At 47.2% G+C, this 18,651-nt stretch overlaps 2 protein-coding genes across 4 annotated transcripts in view; both read left to right on the top strand.

The window, feature by feature from the left end:
• The first annotated feature begins 700 nt into the window (after positions 1 to 700).
• LOC128347475 (zinc finger protein 436-like) lies at positions 701 to 15,163 on the top strand. Of its 2 annotated transcripts, none has more exons than XM_053302220.1 (6): positions 701 to 806; positions 5,475 to 6,173; positions 7,385 to 7,511; positions 8,501 to 8,583; positions 8,841 to 8,967; positions 10,619 to 15,163. In XM_053302220.1, exons 2-6 carry the CDS (start codon positions 5,763 to 5,765, stop codon positions 12,001 to 12,003), a joined length of 2,133 nt encoding a protein of 710 aa, XP_053158195.1. In that variant the 5' UTR covers positions 701 to 806; positions 5,475 to 5,762; the 3' UTR covers positions 12,004 to 15,163. The 2 variants fall into 2 exon arrangements, with proteins under 2 accessions (XP_053158195.1, XP_053158196.1); XM_053302221.1 differs by having other exon boundaries at positions 10,622 to 15,163.
• A 98-nt stretch (positions 15,164 to 15,261) lies between these two features.
• Positions 15,262 to 18,651, top strand: part of LOC128347548 (uncharacterized) — a 42,784-nt gene continuing 39,394 nt past the window's right edge. The window contains exon 1 of one of the 2 annotated variants that reach the window (XM_053302500.1): positions 15,262 to 15,487. The gene's annotated coding sequence lies outside the window, so the exon portion shown is untranslated. The remainder of the gene's footprint in view (positions 15,488 to 18,651) is intronic. The other variant, XM_053302501.1, reaches the window with a different exon arrangement.

Here is an 18,651-nt window from a genome sequence, read left to right on the forward strand (position 1 = left end):
TCTGAGGTCTGTGCCCTAGGTGTCTGCCTGGTTGGCCTAATGGTAGCACCCACCCTGCTGACTGGTACCTACCTCCCTCTTGCCTGCAGGTGCTCCAGACCTTATAAGAATCTTAAGCATTTCCAGGCCTTTTAGATTTTGGAAATGGATGAAGGCAGCTTGTACTGGGTGATTCAGAAAGTGTGTACCTGTATCAATTCTGAATGCAGAACCGGGGGAGCAACAACACTTCGATATGGTTGATATATTCCCTTGCTTTTAAGAGCTGCATAACAGGCAGGCATTCAACAGGGAAAGCCCATCACTGTACTGGGAAAGCTACACCAACTGAATATCTGCTTCTTATTCAGATGCTGGACTGGTGGAGGGAGTTGGCGGCGGCGCTGCTTCTAAGAGCTGCACAAAAGGCAGAAATTCAACAGGCAAAGCATGTCTCCATGCTTGAGAAAGCCACACTTCTTGAAGTTCCGACACTCGTGCAACTGCTGCTACGGGCACAGGAGCCGGAAGATTAAGAAGACAGTGGCAATCCCATTTAGTAGTCAGCCCTGATTAATGAACCCAGAGTTTGAGAGTCTGCGTGTAAACCTCTGTCGCGCTGGTTTTTCCTCTGCTTGTTTTTTCACATGCTCTCCTCCTGAGCTTCTTCCACTTCAGAGTTAAAGAGATAGAGTCGGGATTCCTAAGAGAGTCAAAGAGGAAGGAAGGGAAGATTGCTACAGTCACTTCCTGTCCTGTCTCTTGCCCCAGCAAAGTGGCCTTTGTCTTTCCCAAACAGCTGTCTCTGCAGCTCCGGTGAGGATCTGGTGAGTCCTAACTGCTCTGGGGGGAAGGGGAGACGAAATGCAGGGAGGGGGTGGCTGGCAAGTGATGTTCCCCCCGCCCCGCCTCTCCTCCCCTCCCCTCCCCATAGCGCCATTTCTGTGCATGGCGCTTTGCAGCCGAATGAGAGGACGGGTCCCTGCCCCGAGGGGGCTTACTATCTACATGTTGACATTAGGGAGGCAACAGTGGCAAGGAAGCGAGGGAGGGGTGTGGGGGAGCTGCTTATATTCAGGGTCCAGCCAATGGAGGAAGAGGAGATCTACTTGCTGGTGGGTGGGGGCGCTGAGAAGAGGAAATGGGAGTCTTCTTCTCTCCCCAACTGCAGCCCACAGAGGGATTACCTATGCAGCTCAGCCATCTCAGGCAACGATGCCCCCGTAAGAGAGCCCCACCCCCGGTCTCTCTGCAAGGAGTCCTTTGAATCTGGGTCAACTTAAACCAGTTTCAAGGTACATCTGTAGTATAGGCATGTCCTCCAAGTGGAGTGGGTTTATTTGACGTCTTTTGCTTTTCTAACTAGAAGTTAGGGGTTCCATCTGGGGTGTGCACAGAGCTGCAGTCCGGCACTGGGGTGGGGGGTTCCAATAAGGAGGGGGGGCTTTACTTACCCCTCCCAACAACGGCGCCATATTTTCTGGAGCAATCGGGCGGCAGGATACCTCCCTGCCGCCCGCTTCATTCCCCGCTTGGCTCCTTAAGTATTCAGAATCGGGATGGCTTCGCCATTTGCAGCCAAGACGGCAAAGGGGCAGCAGGGAGTTATCCTGCCGCCCCTTTGCAATGGGGAACTGGCAAGAAGGGGGCGGCAGGGGGCTTGAAGGGGGCGGCCACCAGCTGAGCGGGGTTTTGAAGCGGGCGGCAGGGAGGTATCCTGCCGCCCAATTCTGAATACTTAAGGAGCCAAGCGGGGAATGAAGCGGGCAGCAGGGAGGTATCCTGCCGCCCGATTGCTCCAGAAAATACGGCACCGTTTTTGGGAGGGGTAAGTATAGGCCCCCCCCCGGTCCATATTGGAACCCCCCACCCCATCTTCCCGAACCGAACCACCCCGTGTCCGGACCGGTCCGGAGGCCTTTAGAATGGCCTCCGGACCGGTCCGTGCACATCCCTAGTTCCATCCTCTGGAACAAGTATCAAAAAGAGTGACTCAGGAGGTGGAGTTGGTTGTACAACTACTTGCTGCACCCTCTGAATCATGAAGGTGGGTGGGAGGAGAGAAGCAGATCTGAATCAATGACATTGTAGTAGAGGCTGCAATTGGCAGAAGAGCACTGGCACGGCCCTGCCGGCCACACGCAAGGTGAGGCTGGGATATGTCCTTACTTTGGACCTTTTGGACATTCCTCTCACTGAACTCCTTTAACTCCTCTACCCAAACCCGTAGGAACTTGCGTACAGTGCTATATTCTCTCTACCTTTGCAACCACACATTCGTTAGTATGCGGCCGTGTTTTATCGGGAAATTCTATTCACTATTGCTTTTGTAAACCATATGTTAAACATTCTCTAATAAAAGTCAATCTGTTCTCCAAATGCACAAGGAAAGCTGCACAAAGACCTGGACAAAGGCAGACAATTATAGGCCCATTTTGTTGGCGAGGAACACTGAGGCTAAGTGATAAACCCCTAAACCAGCCTCTGACAGTGTGACCTTTTTCTTAATCTGCATTTAAAAAATAATCTCAGACTTAACCCAGAGCTAGAAGAAGATATCTGCACACTGAATCCCTGTCCTAAACCACAGAAGGTGTGTGTGGTCGGGGATAAGTGACTAGAGAGTGAAAACTCGGCCTGCATTTCTGTCTTTGTTCATTTGAAGTATATGCCATCTTTATCCCCAATACTGGAAAATTTTTATATCTTTTCCCCTGCTTACCTTATATTCTGCTGAGAGATTGGAGCTGACTGTCTTGTATAATAATAATTTTTAAAAAAACAATTATTACACTTCCCCTCTGCTTGTTTACAGCGGCAATTTTGACAGTAAAAGCTGAAACTGGCCAGGTGGCTATGAAATGACAGTGGGGTGGGAACTCAAGGCAGCCCAGGGGGAAGAAGAGCAAGTGAAGCACTATTTATTATGCTGGGAACAGGGAGGAGCCACATCCTTTTAAGAATAGGCATTGAGTTGCATTGTATACTCCATCCCACCTAACCCCCTCGGGACATCTTAAAACATCACTTGTGTTGTGTTAGGGAGCCAACTAGTCATATCAGTTGGGGTTGATGTTCTGCCCACCCACCCCTGCCCTAAAGCCATGGTGGCCAGCAACAAGCCTGTGATCATCAACTGCACAGGTGCGCCTCACAGTTGGAAAAAGAGGCTGCCTTTGTACGTAGTCCGGAAACTCCAGTTGGTTCGGAACGCGGCAGCCAAGTTGGTCTCTGTGTCATCTCAGAGAGACCATGTTACTCCTTTGTAGATGGAGCTACACTGGCTGCCAATATTTTTCGGGGCAAAATACAAAGTGCTAGTTATAACTTACAAAGTTCGAAATGGCTTAGGCCCTGGGCATCTAAGAGAGCGTCTTCTTCACTACGAGCCCCACCGCCCACTGAGGTCATCTGAGGAGGTCCGTCTCCAGTTACCGCTGACTCATTTGGTGGCTACAAAGAGACAGACCTTCTCGGTCATCGCCCCGAGACTGTGGAATGCGCTCCCTGCTGAGATACGATCCTCCCCATCTCTGGCAGTTAAAAAAAAACACACCTGAAAACCCATCTTTTCGCCCAAGCTTTCTCAGCTTCCTAAAAAACTTTTAGGTCTTTATCTCTGGTTTATTTTTAAATTGTTAAATTATTTTAAGCTTTTTGTATATGTTTTTAACTTATTTTATGCTATTGTTAACCTCCCAGAGGCGAAAGTTTGGGGCGGTGTACAAGTTTGATAAATAAATAAATAGAAAGACGCTGGCCTAAATGGACGGGCCCAGCTTCGCTCCGGCTGTTGCCAGGGGAAGGGGAGGAGGACTGCTCCGCTCCCCCTCCCCCGCAGCCACCCCTTGGCCGTGGTTCTCATAATATTTGATTTTAAAGCACAGAGGATTTGCGGGATGTGTGTGCTGCGGGCGCAGCCATTTGGCGACGGGCAAACCCAAAGGAGGTTTTGGGGGGCCTTGGAGCTGGGCGGTCCAGGTGCCCAAGTTGTCTAGGTGCGCCCCTGCTAGGCAGGGGATTGAAAATAAAAATGCTAATATTATTATGCCCTTATACAAATTTATGGTGCAGCCACACTTAGAGTGCTGTGTGCAGTTCTGGTCACTGTATATTAAGGAGGATATTGTAGAACTGGAAAAGGCGCAGAAGAGGGCAACCAAGATGATCAGGCGCCTGGAGCATCTTCCTTAGGAGGCTAGGCTACAGCATCTGGGGCTCTTTAGTTTGCAAAAGAGGTGACTGTGGTTGGACATGATTGAGATGTATGAAATTATGCATAGAGTAGAGAGAGTGGACAGAGAGAACATTTTCTCCCTCTCTCACAACACTAGGAGTAGGGGTCATCCCATGAAACTGAAGGCCGGGAAATTTAGGACCGACAGGAGGAAGTGCTTTTTCACACAGTGTGTAATTAATCTATAGAATTATCTGCCACGGGATGTGGTGATGGCCACTAGCTTGGATGGCTTTAAAGGGGGCTTAGACAAATTCACAGAGGACAGGTCTATCAATGGCTACTAGTCTGGTGGATAAAGGCCACCTCCAGCCTCTGAGGAAAGATGCCTCTGAATACCAGTTGCACGGGAGCAACGGCAAGAGAGAGGGCATGCCCTCACCTTTTGCCTGTGGGCTTCTCAGAGGCATCTGGTAGGCTTCTGTGTGAAACAGGGTGCTGGACTGGACGCTCCTTGACCCTGATCCAGTAGGGTGGTTCTTATGTTCTCAACCCTTCCCAGCCCCAAACCACCCCATCTGATCATGTGTAAGAGCCCCGTGTATGGAGAGGAGCTGTTGCTGGGATGCTGCATGATATGACCATCTGGGAGACTCCGACTTTGGTCTCTTGGCCTTCTGGAGAAGGACCCGCCTCCCAATCTACTTCCTCTTTAGGGATTAATGCCCCCCTGCTTTTCCTATAGGTAGTAGACTTGTTCATCATTGAATCATAGAGTTGCCATTAAGTTTCTCCTAATGTTCAACCAGAATCTGCCTTCCTGTAACATAAGACCATTAGATCTCAGAAAACAGGATTAGAACACAGTACTTCAGGTGAGGTTTAATGAGTGCAGAAATGGAACGGTTACTTCTTGTGATTTGGAAACTGATTCCATTTAATGCATCCTAAGACCTCATTAGCTTTTCTTGCAGCTGCATCACACTGATGATGATTAGCTTGTAATAGACTCTAATGCAGAATTCCTTTTAATATGCAATACTTCTAAACTACTACTACTCATATACGGCTTTTCAACAAGTTTCCAAAGCAGTTTAAATAGAAAAATGAATAAGACAGTTCCCTGTCCCTGCTAAATACAAGAGAATCACCACTTTAAAAAGTGACTCTTTGCTCACTTAGCAGTGGTAAAAAAAGGTATCCATCATGCTAGACACACTTATTGTGTGTATGTGCAGGACTTCCCATTTGGTTTTGTTGAATTTCAGTTTTAGCCCAGTTTTCCATTCTGTTAAGGTCATTTTGAATTTTATCCCAGTCTTTTTCAGGTATCTGAAGACACTTCGGTGTGTCATCTGCAAATCTGATGAAGAATCCTTCCATCCCTCCATCTAAGTTGTTGATAAAAATGTCAAAGAGTACAGGGCCCAAGATGGAGCCCTGGAGCACTTTCATATTTAAGTAGTATAATATTTCACATACAGAACAACCTCTTGGCTTTGCATGACTTGGGTTTAAGCAGGCTTTTGGTTAATGGGGAGAGAGTGGCAGAAGGCAAAGTGAATCTTTGGCCTGGCTGGAAACTGTCTTGGAGTACAAAGCAAAGATGGAAAAAGACGACTCAGCTGGCTCTGAAGATGGAAAAGGCCCTGATGCCCTTAAGGCTTGGAGCAGTGGGGAATTCTGGAGAAGAACTGAACAGAAGGTCCTGGGTGAGGACACCACCAGCTCAGATGTCCAGTGCCAGCATTTCAGGCAGCTCTGCTACCAGGAGGCCGAGGGACCCCGAGAGATTTGCAGCCGACTCCACAACCTTTGCTGTCAGTGGCTGAAGCCAGAAAGACACACAAAGAAGCAGATGCTGGACCTCGTGATCCTGGAGCAGCTCCTGACCATCCTACCCCCAGAGATGGAGAGCTGGGTTAGAGAATGTGGAGCGGAGACCAGTTCCCAGGCAGTGGCCCTGGCAGAAGGCTTCCTCCTGAGCCAGGCAGAGGCCAAGAAGCAGGAAGAGCAGGTGAGACTATTCCATCCTGTTTCAAGGGGCCAAAAATATGTGCAAGGATATCCTGAAATTCCCCATCAGTTGCCTTGCTTTTTTACCTTTGCCTTTTTTGGGGGGGGATTCCCTCCCCCACTCTTGGAGGGGAGATTTCACATTTCCCAAGCCATCGTCTGTACCTTTCAGAGATGTGGGGTTAAAATTTTTCCTTTTCTAAAAAATTTCAGAAAATTCAGCAGTAGCACTGAATGGATACGTGTAATATTAGGCAAGCTTGGTAGAATCTATCTATCTATCTATCTATCTATCTATCTATCTATCTATCTATCTATCTGTCTAATTCTCTTAAATGTACCTTTTGCTAATCCCATGTATGGCAGCTCTTGCAAGAGTTCGTGAGTGAGCTGTGGGGGGAAAGCGAACAGCCGAAAGTGGTGGTGGGGAGGCAGGAAGGCGGTAGCAGGGGGGGAAGCAGCGGGGGGGTGAGGTGGGAAAGCAGTGGCTGAAATCGGCTGAGGGGGTGGGGGAACAGCTGAGGGAGAGGGGAGGGGAGGGGGGCTGAGAGGGGGGAGAGAGCCAAGAGGGATGCAGGAGGGCCGAGAAGGGTGCGGGGGAGAAGGAGGGGGGAGAATTAGAGGCACAGGTGCTCTGTGCCCGGGCCAACTAGTAATTAATATTTTTCAGAAGACTGTCTCTAGGATGTGTGTGTGAGTATACACATATGTTTGAATGAGTATTGCAATAAAATAATTTCTTCCCACGTAAAGCTTTGAATTTGTTTCAGTATAATATTCATTGTCTTAGTTGTGCTAACTGCTTTCACTTGGTCTGTGGTTGTTGTTGTTTTTTAAAATTTGGTATTGTTTTGTAAATCACTTAGAGTTTTTGTTTGATGGTATATAAATGGAATTAATAATAATATTGATTTCTACCCCCGTAATCAAATATTTCAGTTGTACTTCTTGACTACTTGAAAACCTTGAAATACAGTGTGAAAAAAGAATATGGTGTTTTGGTTTTGGGGTGCGTATGTTTCACTGATATCATGCCAGTGCCAAATCAGATCTCTGTTTATTCAGGGCATCAGAAACATGTACATACTAATGTAAATGCAAACAGGAAAAAATAGCCTGGGAAATGTTTCCAGAAAATTCACATCTTTGGTACCATTCCTTTTTTCTAATCCTGCCCTCAATTCTCTTTGTGGAATCCCCACTTTGTTTCAGGTTCAGGATCCCACTATGAAAGTGGCCACTAATTTTCCTAAAGCAGAGAAGGCTCCATCAGACCCCAGACAGAGACCACTGTTCAAATGGATCATGCAGGAGAGAGACGAAGGCACCATCTCACTGGGTAAGCAATGGAGGACATATTTGAATTTGAGCCCCCTCTCTCCTGTATGCCTGAAATCCATGAGCTGCTTTTATTATTTCCTCAGCTAGAAAGAGGCAGACACTTAGGAACATAGGAAGCTGCTGTATACAGAGTCAGACCATGGGTCTATCTAGCTCAGTATTGTCTAAGACTGGCAGCAGCTTCTCCAAGGTTACAGGCAGGAATCTCTCTCAGCCCTATCTTGGAGGTGCCAGGGAGGGAACCTGGAACCTAGATGCTCTTCCCAGAGCAGCTCCATCCCCTAAGGGGAATATCTTACAGTGCTCACTTGTCTCCAGCCTCATGTACTATATATGAATACGATGAATATTTATATATCACTTTTCAGCAAAAGTTCCCAAAGCAGTTTACATAGAAATAAATAAATAAAATGGCTTTTTGTCCCCAAAGGGCTCACAATCTATAAAGCTCTTTAAGTGACAGAGATTTTATTCTAGATGCAAAAACCTCCCATTTAACAAAAAGTTAAGCCTCTTACAAATCTGCTTATTCCCCCGTAAGCATGGAAGTTGTCCCTGAAAGTGCCCTGCCTGAAGATGGGTGTGTGTGTGTTTCAGTGCTGCCGCAATGTTTGATCAAAGGAGTGCTTGTAAACTCTACATTCTTAACTTCTAAGTTAAGAGAACTTCTGTGCTTTGTGATGGTAGCCCTATAATTGATCCAAACTAAATCCCGTAGCTCTGTCATTGATCCAAACCAGCCATTTGAATTATGCTCAAGAGCTAGTATGGAGAGAGATTTCTTTCCCACCCAAAGAACAGAAATATAAAATGTGTATATAAATATTTTATGTATGTATGTATGTATGTATGTATTTATTTATTTAACATATTTGTATACCTCCCACTACCAAAGTCTCTAGGCAGTTTACAGCAATAGATTTTCAGATATTTTAAATTTCTGTCTTAAAATGTATTCGATCTTCCGCCACTTGGTGTCCCCCCCAGGCAGTGGAATGATGCCCGCGGTGCGTCCCAGCTCATCTCTTCCTTATGCTGGAGTGGAAGCAGCTTCTGTGCACTCTGAACAGGTAGGGGAGGGATCAGTGAGGAGGCAGGCAGGTGACCTTCTGGGTTTCTCTGCCCTCTCCACATCTCCCTAGATCTGAAAGCAACTGTCTCTTCCCCCTTGTTTCCATCAATGCTGCCCACTGGGAAGACTGTGAAAGTGACTTGTGGAAGCTTGAATTGGGCTTTCTTGCCTGAACTGGGTTTTTTTTTACTGTGGTAGATTCGAGAGAACTGTGGCCATGTCTGTGAGGAGAAAATAGCTTTTGTCTCCTTTCAGGGTCTGGTAACCTTTGAAGAGGTGGCTGTATATTTCACAGACGAGGAGTGGACTCTGCTGGACGTCGGCCAAAGAGCCTTGCATGTGGAAGTCATGGAGGAGAATTGCGGGACGGTGGCCTCTCTCGGTAAGGCCTCCCTCTTTGTCCTGAGTGGGCAGGTGGACCTAAGAACAGCCCTGCTGGATCAGGCCCAAGACCTATCTAGTCCAGCATCTGAAGGGCTGAGGGTAGAAGGTACTGGCAGTTGAGACTTGACTAATCAGAACCCAGCATCCTCTTCTTTATTGTTAAATTGATTGTTAAATTTATATACTGCCTTTCATTAAAAACAATCCCAAGGCGGTTTACAAAAGTTAAAACACATGTAATAAAAATGACAGTTAAAAGTAGTGAGCTAAAAATATAAAAACAAATCTGATTTAAAGTATATAATATACAAACACAGAAAACTATACATGGATAAAAACACACAGAAGCAGCAATGAAACAATCCATATAAAGGCCTGGATAAAAAGCCAAGATTTAACCAGCTTTCTTAAAACTGTGACGGAGTCCGAGGAGCGAATGACCATCGGGAGAGCATTCCAGAGTCTGGGGGCAGCAACAGAGAAGGCCCTGTCCCATGTGCATGACAACCGAGTCTCCCTCATTGTCGGCATCCAGAGCAGAGCCCCCTCAGATGATCTTGTCAAGCGGGCAGAAACCCTTGGGAGCAGGCGGTCCCTCAGGTATCCCGTGCCCCAACCATTAAGGGCTTTAAAGGTCAAAACCAGCACCTTGAATTGGACCAGGAAACAAACTGGTAGCCAGTGCAGCGCTTTCAAAATAGGTGTGATGTGATCACACCAGGCAGCTCCAGATAGAACCCTAGCTGCCGCATTTTGTACAAGCTAAACTATCTTTTGGATAGTTTAGCTGATAGGATTGTAGAATCACTTTAAGAGGCCAGGGTTCTCATAGATGGGTCCTCAGATGCTATTGGGCCCTCCCATCATCCTCAGCCATAGTGGCTGGGGATGGTGGGAGTTGTCCAACTTCATCTGTGGACCAGTATTCCCTCTAACAGGGATTCCCAGATGTTGTTGACTACAACTCCCATAATCCTCAAGCAAAAGCCATTGAAGCTGAGGATTCTGGAAGTTGGCGTTAATGACATCTGGGAATAGCTGTTAGAGGGATCACTGCTCCCTGTCCCCAAAGGGCTCACAGTCAAAAAAGAAACATGAGATAGACACCAGCAACAGTCACTGGAGGTACTGTGCTGGGGGTGGATAGGGCCAGTTACTCTCCTCCTGCAAAATAAAGAGAATCGCCATGTTAAAAAGGTGCCTCTTTGCTCAGTTAGCTGGGGTGCGCTTCCCAGAGCGGCCTCATCCCCTAAGGGAAATATCTTACATTGCGATCACACGTGTAGTCTCCCATTGAAATGCAAACCAGGGCAGACCCTGCTTAGCAAAGGGGACCATTCATGCTTGCTACCCCAAGACCAGCTCTCCTGGTCTCTAAACCCACCAACCTCTGTTTGGCAGCTAGACTTCCCAATTTCAGCCCTAAATTTGTAGTCTAGGGCTGAAGTTGGTATGTCCAGCTGGAGGCTGGCAAGTCGGGCTATGTGGCTGCCAGAAAGAAGCGCGCGCACCCTGAGAACTTCCAGTTCCTGGCTTACTGACTTGCCCTCCCAAGTACTGATCCGTCATTTCACAGCAATAGTTAATTGGGCTTGTGCCCTGTTTAGAGGGCTCCATGTCTTTCAGTTTTAATTCTCTCTTTATTCTAGCAGGTAGTGGCTGGGAGGATAAGAATGTGGGAGAATTGAATGGAGTATTCTTTGAAAGAGCTGAATGTAAAGAGGAGAAAGAGCAGAAGAGGGAAAGCGGAACGAAACAGAAGAGGAGGAATAAATCTTCTGCTTGTCAAGCTGAGAGCCTCCATGAACTCTCAGTTGCAGGAAAAACCAACACAGGGAAAGAAAACAGTAAATGCCCTGTGTGTGAGAAAATCTTCAGTTCTAAATCAAGCCTTAATGCTCACTTGAAAACGCACATGGAGGAGAAACCTTATAAATGTTCAGAATGTGGAAAGAGCTTCGGCCAGAAGAAAGCACTGATTAGGCACCACAGGATCCACACAGGGGAGAAACCATATACTTGCTTGGAGTGTGGGAAGAGCTTCTGTCAGAGCGCAGCACTAATCACGCACCAAAGAATCCACACTGGGGAGAAGCCGTACACTTGCACAGAGTGTGGGAAAAGTTTCTGCCAGAAAACGACACTAATTAGACACCAAAGAATCCACACCGGCGAGAAGCCATACGCTTGCGTGGAGTGTGGCAAATGTTTCAGTCACAGATCACAGCTTACTTCTCATCACAGAATCCACACCGGGGAGAAACCGTTTAAATGCCTGGAGTGTGGGAAATGCTTCAGTCAGAACACAAACCTTACTTTGCATCAGAGGACCCACACAGGGGAGAAACCATTTAGATGCTTGGAGTGCGGGAAGTGCTTTGGTCATAGCACAACCCTCACTGCACATCAGAGGACCCACACGGGGGAGAAACCGTTCACATGCTTAGAGTGCGGACAGAGTTTCTCTCAGAACTCGGGGCTTATTTACCATCAAAGGACCCATACTGGGGAGAAACCATATACCTGCCTGGAGTGTGGGAAGAGTTTCAGCACCAGCACCAGCCTTACTTCGCATCGAAGGATCCACACAGGGGAGAAACCATATACTTGCTCCGAGTGTGGGAAGAGCTTTAGCACGAGCACAAACCTATCTTCCCATCAAAGAACTCACACAGGGGAAAAACCATACAAATGCTCAGACTGTGGAGAAAACTTCCGGAAGAAAGCCCACCTCCTGAGACATTACATGACACACACCGGCGAGAAACCATACAAGTGCCCGGAGTGCGGGAAGAGCTTTAGTGAGAAGAGGAACCTTGTTTCTCACCAAGCAGTCCACACAGGGTGTTGGAAGGAGGACCCCATAAGCAGTCACTGGGTTCCTCCTCCTCTTGCTTCAGAGGTGGCCCCCATTTCCCAGAACTCCAGTTCTTCTCAGGCCCTCCTGAGTCATAATTCCAACCAAGTAGAAAGTTTGGAGTGCTTTACTGTATTTCTGAATGAGCAGATGCCATTTGTCCAAACTACAAAATGATTGGTTGCAAGTAAGGTAACCCACAAGTACATATGACCAACAGCCAGTTCAGATTATCCTTGGCTTCAGCGCATGACAGGGTCAGGGCTGTGCCAAGAGCGCACCTGTCCTGATGTTGCTGCAGGATGTCCCAACACTCTGATGGGTCATCCTTTAATTGAATGATTGGGATGTTCATCTGTATCCCCCATCTACACAAGCTCCAAACTGGGTTTTGAAGTATGTGTAGAGGGGCAATTAAAGGATGCCTTGGTGGGATGTTGTGCAGTGACATCAGGACAGGCACATTCGCAGCACAACCTTGCTCTCGGCACAACCCGTTCTCATTGCTTGATGAATCTGCTGTTCTTCTGAATCAGCTCAAAGTAAAGCTTAAAGTGACAATGAATTTAAAGGCCTAGAAGGAAAAAAGAAATTTCAGTTTAACTGTAGAAGTAATTGACCCTCATAACACTAACAAAGTTTCTAGCTCTCTTTGAGATTAATTGGTTATAAACTCTTTTAATCCATCAGTTCCTATCAAGGTAGTTCAGAGCTATCTCTGCTTAGCCTTTGGTTCAGAATTGCCTGTGTGGCATTCTGATTGTATGTAGCACTATGCAGTGTTCCAGTACTGGATCACTCATCCAGGCTAACTTTTGTTTTGGTTTGGAAAAGTGGTACAGAACAGCAACAGTCTTCAGTGGCCTCTACTGATATCCTGAACCTTTCATTGATTATGTGTTTTGTTTGAAGTGCACATTTTCTTGGTTCCTCTTTAATGAAAAGGACCTAAACACCAGTAAGGCAATCTGATGGTAGGATATTACTTCATTGGTGCTTGTGAAGATGGTTTTGGCTGGATCCTGACTGGAAGGGGTGTCAGCCCCAGTTCTGGAGTGAACTGTATCTACGTCGAGGCTTGACAAATTCCAGGGGCCAGGGAGCCACAATGCCTTGAAATTTAACCGTGGCGCCTAGACTAGAATATCCAGAGGCAGAGTTATTTAATCTTTGTTTGTCCCAAGCAGCCCTGCTTCTCTTCTAAGCAGGTTATTTGTAAAGGGGATAATCTAATCTAATCAAATTTTCAGTCTTTGATCAGCATAAGGTAACCAGAACATGGAGACTTTAAGCAGTTCGTGTGATCACTGTAAGAGATTCCCCTTGGGGGATGGGGTCGCTCTGGGAAGAGCAGAAGGTTCCAGGTTCCCTCCCTGGCAGCATCTCCAAGATAGGGCTGAGAGAGACTCCTGCCTGCAACCTTGGAGAAGCCGCTGCCAGTCTGTGAAGACAATACTGAGCTAGATGGACCAATGGTCTGACTCTGTGTGAAGCAGCTTCCTATGTTCAGCTATCACAGCGTAGAACTATGTAAAACTAAAACGTTTTCATAGTTAAAGGAGATTAAAGCTATAATAGTTACTGTGGACTATAGAAATAAGCCATAAGATACTAAAAGGTTTTATAGTGAAAAGAGATTAAAACTATAAAAATTACTAAAAGCTGCAGGATTGTAAAGATTGCTGTAGGACTAAAAGCTATATGGATAGAGCTGTAGAGAGTTATAAAATCAGTCTAAACGTTTAAGGAGAAGGTTAAGTGCCGTATTGGAGCTCGTTAACACTTGCTGGTAGTCAAATCCTGACACATTTTACATGGATTTTCCTAACCCTGGAGAAGCTACTGCCAGTCTATGTAGACAAAACTGAGCTAGATGGATTAATGGTCTGACTTGGTATATGGCAGCTTCCTATATATTCCTATTTTTGTTGCAATGGGAGTAGGTAGACGTTGGATATTAACATGGGGCAATGTCTGAAATGGATTGGTGTAGTGCTTAGAGTGCTGGACTAGGACCGGGGAGACTTGAGTTCAAATCCCCATTCAGCCATGATTCTAGCTGGGTGACTCTGGGCCAGTCACTTCTCTCTCAGCCTAACCTACTTCACAGGGTTGTTGTGAAAGAGAAATTCAAGTATGTAGTAAACTGCTCTGGGCTCCTTGGAGGAAGAGCGGGATATAAATGTAAAAATAATAATAATAAATAAATAAATAATAGCTTGCATCTTAAGCAGGGGTGGTCTTACTGGCACCGCACACAGGGTGGTAGAGACTAGCACTCCCAGTCCACCTTTGGGTCTACCTCTTCCTGTGTCTGCTTCTGCTCCTAATGAGTATGAGCTGAATTCGTTGAATGCTGGGTCTTCAGAAGTCCAGGTTTCTTGCACCATTATGATTTTTATTTTATTTTATTTTAAACACTTATATACCGCCCAAAATGCAAGTCTCTGGGCAGTTTACAACAATGATGTCCTATCTGGAGATAAAGTCTATGAAGGACACATCCCGACAGCTGGAGTGCCAACCTGCCCCATTCCAGGACAGCAGGGAGACCTTATGCCGGCCTTTTGCACGTCAGTCTGTAGTTCTCTTGGCTGGGGCTACGTGGGCGGAAGGTGGAGTCTCTAGGAGAGCCAGCATGGTGTAGTGGTTAGAGTGCTGGACTAGGACCGGGGAGACCCGAGTTCAAATCCCCATTCAGCCATAAAACTAGCTGGGTGACTCTGGGCCAGTCACTTCTCTCTCAGCCTAACCTACTTCACAGGGTTGTTGTAAAGAGAAACTCAAGGATGTAGTACACCGCTCTGGGCTCCTTGGAGGAAGAGCGGGATATAAATCTAAATAATTAAATTAAATTAAATTAAATAGGGTGGAGTCCAGTGCAGTTGGCTCCAACGGCACTCCTGGGGGGTGGTGTATTGAGTAACTGCTGCTCTAGAAACTCCACCGATGAGGGGTGTGCTTGGATCGTTTCAGTGCCTCTTTGGAGAGGTGTCAAAATGACCCGGCCTCCTGCAGCTGGAACGTTTTGGTGCGGGGCGAGGGGTGCCTTTTGAAAAGGAGGCAGGCAGGTCCTACCTGCTCCTCCGGTGAGCTGTCGCACCCCCACCCCCATTGTGGCACTGCCGTTCTTTAAATCTAGGAAGGAAACCCTATACATTTTTTAAAAAAAACATGTCTATAAACTGTGTATAATAACCTGTAGAAAATGTACACCCCCCCCCCCCGCATTGTGGCACTCTCGTTCTTTAAATCTAACCTGAAAGCAGCCACGGCACTGCTGCCCGCTCCAAACTGCTGCGCCGATGGGATACTGCTCCCGGCAGCCCTCGCATGGCATCAGCATGCAAACGGCGGCGATGCATGCGCCGATGCCATTTGCGTGCTGATGCCGCGCAAAGGCTGCTGGGAGCAGCATCCCATCGGCGCGGCAGTTCAAAGGGGCCAGCAGCACGGTGGCTGCTGCTTTCAGTTTAGATTGAAAGAGCGGCAGCGCCACGATGGGGCGGCGACGGCTCGCCCGAGGAGCAGTTAGAACCTGCCCGCCTCCTTTTTCAAGGTAACCCCCTCCCCACTCCTGGGATAGACAAGAAGCGTTTCTTGCCCATCCCTACCACCGATGCGCCGGGGGGCTCACTGGACACACAGCTCTGGTGGCGGTGTGAGTAGCCTTGAGCCTGAGGCCCCGTTCGTTGGCATTGCGGTGGGGGTCATTATGGGGCGTTTCTGGCACGTGTGACTTCAGTACATGTGGCGGTTGCTGCTCTTGGGGGTGTTTGGGCGATGTGGGGGCCCCTTCCTTAGGGGTTGCACTGTCCATGTCTCGTGACCGTGGAGGAAAGATCTTGTCTGAAGCTGAGGCGGGAGTTGCCTGGATGCTGCCGGGAACGGGTTTATGGTTAATTGCACTTTTCTCCCCTCGATTACCATGTGTTACTAGCACATCAAAGGCATGCCTGAGCTGATCTACCTTTGCTGATATGGTGTTTAGGTGCTCCAGGATTTGAATGCATCACCGAGGAATTTGGAAAGGACTCACGGAGCGGGGTGGGCGGCACGTCTGGCTCTCTTGGATATCTCACCTCTCTGCTCCAGGAGGTTTCCTGGGCCGGAAATGGAGAGGGAGGTGCCTTATATAATGCAGTCTCCTTAGCAGCAATCTCCCTAAGGCGTGGGGGAGGATTCTCCTCCATGTCCAGAGCCAAAAATCTGTTGCTGGGATAGCCAAGGAGGTACTCGCGGCTCTATTCGGTTCGTCGGTGGGAAGGAAGGAGTCGATTCTCATCTGCTTCCCCTTGATGGATGGGTGGTGGTTAGGGCTATTCCTGCTTCTTTGCTTCCTTTGCTTTGCCATGGTTGTGTCTTGTGTGGCTTCTGCTTGGAGAGTGCAGCCCCAGTTGGGAAGGATCCGATTTTAGGGCTGGAGCTCGTGGATTGTACTGCTAGCTTGTCGCCATCTTGACCACTCGCCCTTAAAGGGGATAAAGCAAAGCCCATTCACCTTCCCTCTCCACAGTGTCCATCACTAAGTCCGGTCATTTTGTTAAGTGTCCATTTTGTGGATCCTAAATTCTTGGGCTGGCTCCTAAAACAGAAAATTTGTCGAGGCCCGTTTTAAAGCAGGCAAGGCCAGATAGGCCAAAGAGCTCAGTAGCTGAGGTAACCGGAGGCAGAGGAGGACCCCAGAGTTCCTCTGCCTCCTGCGGTGGTGTGAAATGGGATTGTGGGGCTTCTTCTGGTTCTGAGAATTGTGTAATGCCTAAGAGCCAATCCTGTGCTACTGGTGGCTGCTGCTATTATTATCTATACATCACTTTTCAACAAAAAGGCTTTCAAGGCCCAAAGGTTTTCATGATGCATAGGTGAGCCTTCTCTGTAGTTAAAAGGACAGCCCTGCTGGATCAGGCCCAAGGCCCATCTAGTCCAGCATCCTGTTTCCACCAGATGCCCCTGAGAAGCCCACAGGCAGGAGTTGAGGGCATGCCCTCTCTCCTGCTGTTACTCCCCTGCAACTGGTACTCAGAGGCATCCTGCCTTTGAGGCTGTCCTATAGCCCTCCGACTAATAGATGTTGATAGAGCTCTCCTCCATGAAGTTATCCAAGCCCCTCTTAACGCCATCCAGCTTGTTGGCTGTCATCATATCTTGTGGCAGAAAATTCCACAAGTTGATTATGCGTTGTGTGAAAGAGTACTTCCATTTGTTAGTCCTAGATTTCCTGGCAATCAATTACATGGGATGACCCCTGATTCTAGTGTTATGGGAGAGGGAGAAGAATTTCTCTCTATCCATTTTTTCCATTCCATGCATGATTTTATAGGCCACTATCATGTCTCCCCGCAGTCGCCTTTTTTCTAAACTAAATTGCCACAAGTGTTGTAGCAAGGAAGGTGCTCTAGGCCCCTGATCATCATGGTTGCCCTCTTCTGCACCTCTTCCAGTTCTACAATGTCCTTTTTTAGTTGTGGTGACCAGAATTGTACGCAGTACTACACGTTTGGCCACCCCATAGTTTTGTATAAGGGCATTATAATATTAGCAGTTTTATTTTCAATTCCCTTCCTAATGATCCCAGAGCTGTGGAATGCATCTCCTGCTGAGATTAGAGCTGCTCCATCCCTGCTGGCTTTTGGGAAACAACTGAAGACACATCTCTTCAACCAAGCTTTTTTTTTTGTTCTCTAGTAGTTTCTATGGGCAGCTATTTTAATTTGAAGTTTTTATATGTTTCATTTGGTTTTTTAAAAAAATTATTATTAATAACAACATTTTTTATCCCGCTCTTCTTCCAAAGAGCCCAAAGCGGTATACTACATACTTAAGTTTCTCTTCACAACAACCCTGTGAAGTAGGTTAGGCTGAGCGAGAAGTGACTGGCCCAGAGTCACTCAGCAAGTATCATTACAAGTATTGTAAACTGCCCAGAGACGAAAGTTTGAAGCGCTATACAAATTTGATAAATAAATGGCTGAATGGGGATTTGAACTCGGGTATCCCCGGTCCTAGTCCAGCACTCAAACCACTACACCATGCTGGCTCTAATACTCAAAATTTTCAGATGTCTTGGCTTGTTTTATTGTTCTAAACCACCTAGAGACTTTGATAGTGGGTGGTATACAAATACGTTAAATAAACAGGGGACCAGTCTTTTAAAAAGACACACACACACACACATACACAGAGATACCAGGAACAGCCACTGGGAGGGATGCTGTGCTGAGCTAAAAAGGGACAGTTGCTCTCTCCCTGTTAAATATGAGAGCCACCACTAAAAGGGGCTTTTTTGCCCAGTTAGCATGGGCTAAGTCAGGGGTAGGCAACCTTGGTTCTCCAGCTGTTGCTGAACTACAACTCCCATCATTCCTAGCTGCAGTAAAGTCAAGAAGGCTCGTAGAATAAAAGAATTCTAGGTCTGTTGTGTCACCCCCACTACTTAACCGCCTGACATCCTGCCAGCTCCTCTGGGGAGTGGTCAGCCTATGGGCCGGAGTTTCCGACAATGATGGACATTGATAAATGGGAGATGTAACATGTATGATGTCTTAATAACGTTACTGTTGCAATGAATACACCTTCTGTTCGGTTTGGTAGATGGAGTTTGTTAGCTGCTCTATTTTATATAGGGAAGTAGGGTATTGTACATTTAGATAAATTCACGGAGGGCAGGTCTAGCAATGGCTACTAGTCTGGTGGCTATGGGCCACCTCCAGCCTCAGAGGCAAGAAGCCTTCTAAATACCAGTTGCAGGGGAGCAGCAGCAGGAGAGAGGGCATGCCCTCAACTCCTGCCTGTGGCTTCCAGCAGCATCTGGTGGGCCACTGTGCG

Source organism: Hemicordylus capensis, chromosome 2, assembly GCF_027244095.1.
Source record: "Hemicordylus capensis ecotype Gifberg chromosome 2, rHemCap1.1.pri, whole genome shotgun sequence".
Classification (NCBI taxonomy): Eukaryota; Metazoa; Chordata; class Lepidosauria; order Squamata; family Cordylidae; genus Hemicordylus; species Hemicordylus capensis.